Source organism: Zingiber officinale, chromosome 7A (genome assembly GCF_018446385.1).
Source record: "Zingiber officinale cultivar Zhangliang chromosome 7A, Zo_v1.1, whole genome shotgun sequence".
Taxonomy (NCBI): Eukaryota; Viridiplantae; Streptophyta; class Magnoliopsida; order Zingiberales; family Zingiberaceae; genus Zingiber; species Zingiber officinale.
The window spans coordinates 123,199,919-123,210,013 of record NC_055998.1 but is presented as its reverse complement, the minus strand read 5'-3'; the positions used below and the strand labels follow the sequence as shown (position 1 = coordinate 123,210,013).

At 41.0% G+C, this 10,095-nt stretch overlaps 3 protein-coding genes across 3 annotated transcripts; all 3 read left to right on the top strand.

The window, feature by feature from the left end:
• The first annotated feature begins 338 nt into the window (after positions 1-338).
• LOC122002334 lies at positions 339-4,517 on the top strand. The gene is made up of 2 exons (XM_042557466.1): positions 339-668; positions 1,811-4,517. The coding sequence occupies exon 2, from the start codon at positions 1,838-1,840 to the stop codon at positions 4,355-4,357; it is 2,520 nt and encodes an 839-aa protein (XP_042413400.1). The 5' UTR covers positions 339-668; positions 1,811-1,837; the 3' UTR covers positions 4,358-4,517.
• Positions 4,518-6,228: 1,711 nt separating this feature from the next.
• Positions 6,229-6,801, top strand: LOC121999686. Its single transcript, XM_042554332.1, has one exon. It carries the CDS (start codon positions 6,229-6,231, stop codon positions 6,799-6,801), a length of 573 nt encoding a protein of 190 aa, XP_042410266.1.
• Positions 6,802-8,420: 1,619 nt separating this feature from the next.
• LOC122000445 (glutaredoxin-C5-like) lies at positions 8,421-9,056 on the top strand. Its single transcript, XM_042554841.1, has one exon. It carries the CDS (start codon positions 8,477-8,479, stop codon positions 8,849-8,851), a length of 375 nt encoding a protein of 124 aa, XP_042410775.1. The 5' UTR covers positions 8,421-8,476; the 3' UTR covers positions 8,852-9,056.
• Positions 9,057-10,095: the final 1,039 nt, after the last annotated feature.

The following is a 10,095-nucleotide window of genomic DNA, read 5'->3' as shown; positions in this document are numbered from 1 at the left end:
TCTTTCTTGATCAAATTATTTTTAAAAAAAAAATATTTCTTGAGTTGATTTATATTTCAAATATTGAGTGAGCTTGTTTGTTTGTTCTTGGATATTTTTCTCATGATCAAATCATGGTGCATATGGCAATATATCAATAATAGAATAATTAGCAATTTTTTTGATTTATTATGATGATTGTCTAGAAAAATTAGAAAGTATTTCTAAGTATATTTTTTTGATTTATCCTTATTTTGATATTTCCTATTAATTAATTCCTTTGAAAAATGTCATTTTAAAATTTGGCATTAAAGTGTTACTCCAATGTGCACTCTTTTACTTGGCGAACCCACAAAACCAAAAAACCTTTTTGTTGAATCTCTTTCGGATGGATGAACTCGCCATTCGCCCGCGAGCATCGTGCGATCGTAATGCTACCGAGGCAAATCTGTAGCTCTCATCAGACAGATCTTCGCTACTTCTCTCTGCGGCAGGCAGATCTTTCGTAATGAAACAGTCGCGTTGAGAGCGATATTGGTTGGGTAACGTTCGAAGAAGATTTGGGTTGCATCGACTGCCGTCTTCTTTTGTTTTGTGTTACGAGTGTTTGCTTTGGTTGGTAGCACGATCTCCATGGAATCTTCTCCGTCGACGGGAGGCAGGATCGAGTCCTCCTTCTTCGCCTTCTGGTGAGGATTTCACCTAACGGTACGGCGTTTTGTGGGTCGTGATTTACTTTCAGCATGAAGTTGCCTCGTTTTTTGCGATTCGGATCGGCTTGATGACTGTTCAACACTGTTTGGGCCGAATGCCGGATCTGTTTGTGGTAGACTTCACTATGGTTGTTTTTTTTTCCTTTTTCTTTCATTTGAAAATCTGATCTTGCTGCGTTTCTGCAGATTAGGGCACTTTCTCATTCTGTCGATTCAAGATTGTTGAATGTTTTTTCATGTTAAAACTTGCCTAGAACTGCGATCTTCATTTCCTGAGGTTTCCTTAGGTTACTTTCCCTGTCTCTTCAAAGTTAATTATTTTCTGTGGAATATGATGTGTTGTGCTTATTCCATTTATCCAGCTATTGATTTGCACTGAGGACTTGTGTTTGTTGATAGTAGATAACTAAAATCAGCCACTGAAGGATCTCTTGTCAATCAATCAGTTTAAGATGAAAAGAAGAACTATCCTTGAAACTAACATAATTCAGCTATTGATTATTATTTATTTTTTCTGATTGCCACTGAAAGCAATGGCTTCATTGGTCTCAAGAGATTAGAAACAAGTTCTTGTTAGAGTTTCACCATCCTTTTTGTGAGGCTAGATCCTCTGGTCCAGGATCTTCTAGACCAAGGGAGGCCCTTCAAGTTCATTGGTGGGGTGAGTTGGACCCCACTTGTTTAGTAGGGTCCAGTCCATCCCACTAATGAATGGACAGGGGTCCGACTCGTCCAGGAATCCGGGATCAGAGGATCCTTGCCCCCTTTTTGTTCCGTTTCTTTCTACAAAGAAGGTCATTTTTTTTTCCTTATTGTTTTTTTACTATATCTAGAGTTTATCTTTTGCATCAACAATGTAGATACACTCATACTGTGTGATTGTTCAATGTAATGACATATTGAATGCTGTCATTAACCAAATGCATTGATACAGTTGGTTTTGATCTGGTAATATATAATAAGTTAATAATGTTTAAATCCTGTGTAAGCCAACAAATTATACTGCTCATATGGTTGTGAGGTAATAAAGGTCATATGATTATGCTTATCTAAATTTCACCTTTAGTCTCATTGCAGGATTATCTCACTTTGCCTCTTATGTAAACTTTCTTGTGCAGGTCCTGATTGTAACCCCCTCATGATCAATGGCACAAAAGGAAGTCCATATTAATGAAATAGCAGTGAAGGGTGGCACAGAAATCTGTACCAGGAAATGCTCAACTGGCATAACAATTACTAATGATTCTTCATTTTCTTCCATCAGAAGTGAAAAGCCTCTACCTCATTATCTAAGAGATTCCACAGGTTCTTGCCATGATATCTGTAAGTACGGGAGGAAACACGATTCTGTAACCAAGTCTAAGCGTCCCCAAAAACCTCTATCTCGTTATCAAAGAGCTTCTACTGGATCATGCCATGATATGTGCAAGTATGGACAGAAGCATGAATCTGAGATTGCGTCTAAACAACGTCCCTTTCTCTCCAAATCAGGTGGCAAGTTGAGATTGAGAGATGAGTCACTTCTAGCAAGCAATCTACATGTGGAAGATGGTAAGAATAAGGTTACAATCAAGAAGAAATGCTCATCCCAGAAAGATGAGCTTTCTAAGAAATCTGCTGATAGTAATCTGAAGTCTGGATTAAAGCTCAAGGATGATGGAACTTCAGAGGAATATATAGATATCAAGCTTGAAACTGTGTCATTGTGCCCCAAAAGCAGTGTTACTAGTGATCAGGAAGTTCTTCGTACATCAGAATGTAAAGAGGCTGAATCAAAGCTCAAGGAAGATGGTACTCCTGAGGATTATATAGATATGATGTTTCAATCTGTGTTATCGTTCCAGGGAAGCAGTGTTTTTGCTGATCAGAAAATTCTCCGAACATCAGAAACTCAGGTTGAAAAAATTAATTTAAAGGATGAAACTAAGCGACAAGTTATCAAACTGAAGACTCACAAGTCAGATTCATTCTGTTACAAGAGTAAATTTGGCAAGCAGAAGAATTCACCTCCTGCAAAAGGAATTGGCTCATTTCAAAGGTCAGGTGCTATCACAAATAAAAACCCAACTTTCCTGGAACCCACTGCATCTTCTAAAGCTAAGCTTGTTAGGCAGAGATCTTTAACTATGCATGACAATCATTCGGATCTGAATCATAATTCATCAGTGTCTCAGGTAAATGAAGAGTATGCCACATCTAAGAAAATTGGGATAACCAAGGAGAAGGAAAAAACTGGTCATACTAGTAGAGAAATAACAAAAACATCAGAAAATAAAATACTGAGACCATCTACAGCCTCTCCATCTGTCAAGCGTGTTAGTGGTGGCATTTTGAGTTTGAGGCAAAGAACAGACAAGATTGTGAAAGAAGCAACTCTAATAAAGAATCAAGTTTCAAAAGCTGACCATGATACTGAATTTAGTGTTGAGAAAACATTGTTGGTCGTTGATAACTCATTTGAAAAGGTCAGTTTGGATTCTTCGGAGCAGAAAGTCTTGGAAGCGGAGAATGTTCTATCTGAATTGCAAAAACAAACGCTAATGAAGCATGAAAGTAGTGAAGAGAAGACGTTTCAAGTTGTTGATGAGATACCCAAGAAGGCCAATTTGGATTCATCGGAGGAGAAATTAATAGAAGAGAATGTTGACACACATTTCCTCGTTGAAGAATTGTTGGGACTGGAGAACATTAACTTGAATACAGATCTGGAATCACCTGAAGCAAACCATGTCAATGCAAATCTTGCAGAGCAGGAAGTACCTGACCCAGAGAATATTAAAAGTGGTAAAGTAGCATTAAACTCTGATGACTCGAGATTGATTGAACTAGAAAATAATGGCATCAAATTCCCAGAGCAAAATTTCTTGAAGCCAGAGGAAATTGATTCTGAATCCATAGAAATGGAACCTACCCAGTTGAAATTGCTCAAGGCAGAGAATGGGTTAACAGTGCAAAAGATTCTGAAACCAGATGATATGGTTCTTATTTCCCTAGCTCTTAAACATCATGACAACAAATTGTATGAACAAGTCAATACTGATAATTCCACGGAGCAAAATTTAGTGGGCCAAGATACCATGGATATTAATTCTCCAGTATTGAAATCTGATGATGACCAATTGGCTACAGATGATGAAGAAAAGGATGAGGTATCTGAGTACTCGTATTCCGAGCAATCTGAAGTGGAGCCTGAGCATGAAGTGGAAAAGGACAAAGGCAATTGTGAACCTTCAAAAAGAAAAGAGAGGAGGTCGAAAAGAAACACAGTCATCCATCCAGAAGATACAAATCCTACAGCACACAAATTAAAATTCAGGAGAGGCAAGACAATTGAGCTCCAACCTGAAAGCTGTGGTCCAAGAAGGCTGAGGTTTAGGAGAAGAACAGCGGATGTGGGTGCTGAAGACATTCAAACAGAAAGGAAGAACTTCAAAAAGAGTGAGATAACTGAGCCGGCAAATGCATCTGGTGCAGAAGCTAAAGGCATTATGTTGAAGCATCAAGATATGCAGGAGAAAAATGATGAACGAGTATTGTTCAACAATGTGATTGAAGAAACTGCAAGCAAGCTTGTGGAGACCAGGAAGAGCAAGGTGAAAGCATTGGTTGGCGCCTTCGAAACTGTGATCTCTCTTCAGGATAAAAAACTAGAATCTACAACTTAAACCATTAGCTTGTTCATTTGTTTTGTTGTGATAATTAATTGAATCTTTGTGAAAGAATTTCCAATAAATCTATTTGTGTGAGAGAATAGTGAAAAAAGAAATCTGTAAATAACATTGTGTGCAGGCATAGAGGTATATGAAGTTTGTTTTTCTTATACTGAAAAAGAAGGTATGTATGAAGTTTGTTACAGGAAGAGTTATCTTATTAGTCTCAAACAAGTGTATGTTAGATTATAAGTAGTTGCTTGCTAGGAGAATGTTAATTTGATGGTTATAGATTTGATGCCTTGTCTGGTAGATTCTTTTGATGGTGATACTGTGAGAAATATGTCATATATTACTCATTATGTTTTTGTTTTCAGATTTGTGCACATTTTGGTTTTGAGATAATAATGAATGTGATATAATTTTTTTACATCATTTTTTTCAAAATAATATCTTCACTGAACCAATCATGACTAATCCTAAGCCTGGATAAAGAAGGATTGTGTTAGATTGCTGGCTCCCGTCATGATCAATCCCAAGCTCGGATAAAGAAGGGTTGTGTTAGATTGCCAACCAACGTCAAAACTATGACAAATATTGAATGAATGGATAGCCAACTCTATCTAATGGGATAAAGTTTGATTGTTGCTGTTGTAGTATCTTGGCTGGAAATTTGGCCTCATAAGTTTGGTGCTTTGGCATTATTTTGAAATGCAAACTTCTTCAGCTCACTGATCATGTTAGCTTGGTTCTAGTTCAACGATAGATTGTTCATGTGAGCTATAGCATTTGCCCACAGATTTTCAATTGCAGATGTAGGAATCTGTTGTTTTCTTGGAACTTGAATGAGTTTTTTTAAAATCTTTTTTTGATACTGAACAAGTATGGTGGAGCAACAAACCCTTGTTCTTCCTCTACCAAGGGCAAGGCCTACAAAGACAAGATCAAGAAAAAATTTGCATCAATTGTTACCTCAAAGAAGGCAAAAACATCCCAAACTAAAACCATGCCCACGGTCTCTCATCTTCCGGCAACAACTCTTAAAGAAAGCACAAAAAACCACTTCTCAACAACAAAACGGCCATTTGTTTCATCAACCATAGAAACAAAAACATAATCAAACAATTTCCCTTCCACAGTTGGCTGATGCTGACCTTCTTCCAACTGAAGTCCAATGCCACTTCTCCGTCTAGTACTCTTGCAAATGGAGGAAGAATCTCACACTGTTCTTGCCTTGGACCCATTCATATTCCTTCCAAGTTTCCTTAGTCCTTAAGGTTCAGGAACTTTGGCCTTCCAGGAAGAATCAAAGTCTCACTTGTGTTATTCCCCCACTTCTCCTGCTTCATCTTTTAAGCTTTGGTAGGTCAGTTGATATTCCTTTGTTGCTGGTTTAAAATGGAGAGCTACTTTGAAGAAAGCAAATTGGATAGGAACGAACAAGCTTTTGGAATAAACTATGCTCAAGGCCTAATAATTATGGGAATGAAGCAACACCAACAAAGAAAAGACAATTAATTTTCCAGTTTGAGCTCTAGATGATGCACCTTTTGAACACATCAATTCGCTAATAATTTGCCTTGACACACTTTTGTTCAACTAGATTAAGGAACACAAAACCAAAACTAAGCAAAGGAGGGCCATAGAAGACACCGATTTCATGGCTTTCTTAAAGAACTATTCCATCTGCCAAGGCATCTCAATAATATGAAGAAAGAGCTCCAATGTGAGAATCTCATCACCTCTGAAATCTTCCTTTTCCTTCTATTTAAACCTGCTCTACCACTGCTAAATGTTCAGTCGGATCCATAGCTTTCTATGCTTCTCCCGGTTCCTCCAAGCTCAAGCCCTCACCTCCCCTGTTCCTTGTATCCCAATTTTGAGGCATGGATTCGGTTAAGAAGGAGAAGCTCGAAGCCATGGAGAGGTACAGGAAAGGCTCCCAGTTCCTGCGAGTGCTCATGCAATTCGTGCTGCGCGTGGTGCTGCTCGGTCTCTTCATGTCGAGCCCCAACTGGCTCCCCTGCTTCTTCTCCTCCGTTAAGTTCTTCTTTCTTGTTCGCGTGCCAAAAATTTGCACCATGGCCGCTGGGCCAAGGTTCATATTCATGATCTCCAATGTTATAATCGTCATTCTCGTTGGCGGCTCGAGGCTTCCGAAGAATCCCGCAGAGAGAGTGGGGCTCTACGAGGAGTATGTCATGAAGAGCCCAACCGTGCAGAGCTTGGCCATGGCGGAGGTGAAGGAGAATGAAGCTTTTGCCGATCAAATAGTTAAAGCAGAGGCTTTAAGAGAAGAGAAAGATGAGGAAAGTGAGGTAGACGATGTGATGGAAGAAGAAGAAGAAGAAGAAGAATGGTTGCCTGCAGAAGAACTTAACAAAAGAGTTGAAGACTTCATTGCCATGGTCAATAAGCAGAGGAAGCTCGAAGCCAAAATGCTCATTTGTTGCGAGTGAAAGAAGAAACAGTTGCCTTGGAGATTTTACTAATCTCAAATAATCTTTAACAAGTAATATAATAATTAATGAAAGAAAAACGAACACAGCAGCATGCATGCGCACATGTTCATCTTCATGATCGTGCCACGGAAAACCAGTTCTTGCAAAAAAACATTTAATTTGCTGATATATCTTATTGATCTCATGCACAGAGACAATGTCTCTTAGCACAATTATGTTGTCGTCTTCCCGGAGATCATGAAGATCATTCACAAAATGCAAGTTTTGCTTGATCATCCATGAGCAAATTCATATAAAAGGTCTTTAAATATACTTTTTATTCATTATCAGAATTGTTAAGGATCACCACACTTAATTAGCTTGCTCCATCCTCATCACGAGTGATTATTTGCCTGTGGCTCTGTGCACGCCATTCCCTCACCCCTCATCAGCAGACCGGGGAACAAGCAATTCTGACACGAGGGTCAATCCTTCATCTTCTCCCAAACACCATGATTGTTCCATGTCAACACAAGTCCTAATTTACGCTGACGCCTTCTAATAATAATTATATGTGCCTCCTCTTGCTCATGAGAAACTGTAAATACAATATAAGTTAATTAACCTCGTTTGGTTTAATCGAGTTGGATCCTCGTTTGCTAGATTCTCTGAGAATCTGAGTAGATATGGCGTTAGCATGTTAGATTTAATTTGGTCATTCTTGGCTAGTCAAATTGGTTAGCTAAGGTAGTTGTATTAGACTCAAATGAACTTGATAAATACAAAAGATTGGACGTGCTAAGGTAGATATGTAGTTTTGGCCCTTTACAAGACTAGCTATATATCCAAGAGACACAAAGCACGCCATCCATATCCCTCCTTTACAAAGAAGAAAAAGAGAAGCGAAGACAAAGTTGAGGCATTGGGAAACACCGCGAGCGACCTGGTACAATTTTGTTCTCTTCTTTTGGCTTCTTTTTCTTCCGAATGAAATTAATTTATAAAATAATAAACAGGGAGAAAGGGACGAGAGATCAGGGGACGAGACAAGAGCTAGCATGAAGAAGCCTGCATGCGTCGAGAAGCGTGCGCATGCAAAGGAAGTCGCTTTAAAATTCGGGCCGCGGCGAGCGAGCAGCCCTGCTCCCGCCCACGTGCCGCGTTCGTCGCCGACACCATCATCCCGCCTGCTTCCCACGTGCTCGCGCACTGATACGACCCTGTCTCCGCCGTTGACCTTCTTGACCCCGGGCCAGTCCCCCAGTTGACCGCCGAACCGACCTCGGCCGGCCCCGTTTCGCCTTGGGCAAACCATTAATAACTAAAAAAATTTCCAAATTAAGTGTTTCTTAAAATTGTCTGCTGCATCAATCTGACGACAGGAGAGTGAGAACAATGACAAAACAGAAACTTAACGGCTATGTCTATGACGTACGTAGTGTCGTAGTGGCCCACCCGACAAGAAGGACACCAAGAGCCGCATTTGCCCGACATGTCCATTTCCTTCTGCTAAAGCCTCCACTCCTCCCCCTACGCACTCTATTCTATTCTATGATACAATTTAAATTCTTTATATTTATGAATTATTTCATCGCTGCTTGTTTATCTGATAATTCTCCTATAAATACTCCGCTCCATGCAGACACAAAGCTTCAGTCTTCAGCAGTGAGATATACCTAGCTAATCGGTCAGGATGCAGTACCAGGCGGCGGTGGCGTGGGGATACATGGCGGCGGCGATGGAAGGGCTGAACCGGGTGGAGCGGCTGGCGTCGGAGAGCGCGGTGGTGGTGTTCAGCGTCAGCACCTGCTGCATGTGCCACGCGGTGAAGCGGCTCTTCTGCGGCATGGGCGTCAGCCCCGCCGTGGTGGAGCTCGACCACGAGCCCCACGGCGACGACATGGCCCGCGCCCTCGCGCGCCTCTTGGGCTGCCACGGCCCTTCCGCCGTCGTCCCCGTCGTCTTCATCGGCGGCAAGCTCGTCGGGGCCATGGACCGCGTCATGGCCGCCCACATCAACGGATCCCTCGTCCCCCTCCTCAAGCAAGCCGGCGCTCTCTGGCTCTAGCTAGTAATTAATATATCGTATACATCAACGATTAATTTGTTAATTATGATTAATGCTGTTAATTAGCTAGCGAGTGTGTGAGCTCTACTGCATAGTCATTTGACAGAGAGATTGAGAGGAAGAGGACGGAGTGGGTTTTAAATCGGGTCCTCCATTTTGGGTACGTGTGCATGCAAGCAAGCAAGCTTTTCTTTATCTTGTGACAGTGTAACGTTTTGGTTGCCGATATATATCATCCTCATTTTTATACAAAGATCTTCCCATCAACAATTAAATTATTGCTAAAATTAAAAGAAATTGTAAAAACAAAGGAGAGAGAGGCCTCCACGCGTCCCGATGCTGCCAGTTCATCGCACGCGTGATCCCATGGCGCGTGTCTCGGCGACGATGCGTGAGAAGTCGAACCATGCAAGGTTATTTGTAAGTCATGTTTTCGCAGCTAACAAACAATGAAACAAACAAACTCTCTCTGTTTCAAAAACGAATGAACTTTTTGAACTACACATTATCACACAGGACAGGAGACGTATATATATATACATGTGCAATTGCAATCATGATGGTAAAGTTCGCTTACAAGTGTACCCACCTGATTTCCTCGCAAGAAGCTAAGAATGGATCTGATACTGTAAACAAAGATCAAGGATTAGCAGTATCAGCTTGGGCTGCAGCAGCTTTTTGCCTGCCGTTGCACAAGCAAACCTACACATGAGGCTATTGATTCTCTACATGATCATAGCAAATTAAACTATCGCGCGGAGCCTTGCACGCCGGCCTGATCGCGTGAAGGGCCTCTACTCCTTTCGCGCATGAACATTAGCGATAGCTGGTTGTGCGAGAGGCCTCTCTGCTAGCTCCTTTCACACACGAATTTATACCTGTCAGTCAAATACCTCCTTGAGCATTTAAGGGGTATTTTAAAACGGTAGTTATTTATTTCAGAGCATTTTTTTTTTAGAAAAAATCTCTCTGATACTTATAACTTCGACCGCTTAGATCACTTTATGATTCGTGTAGATGTACACGACGGCGGATAGTTTTGGTCCGGAAAGATTTGAGTTTGGACCACGGCACGGCTCGGCCCGCTTCCAATCAGAACGGTCCAGCATACCACGGGCAGTGGCTGCTGTCGGTAAATAAGTTGTGCTAATAGTTTGGTTTAATATCTGCAATCCGTAACAGTCCGTCACAGTTAGTCTTAACCAATGATTAGTCACGAAACTGCAGGGACAGTGGGGACCAGT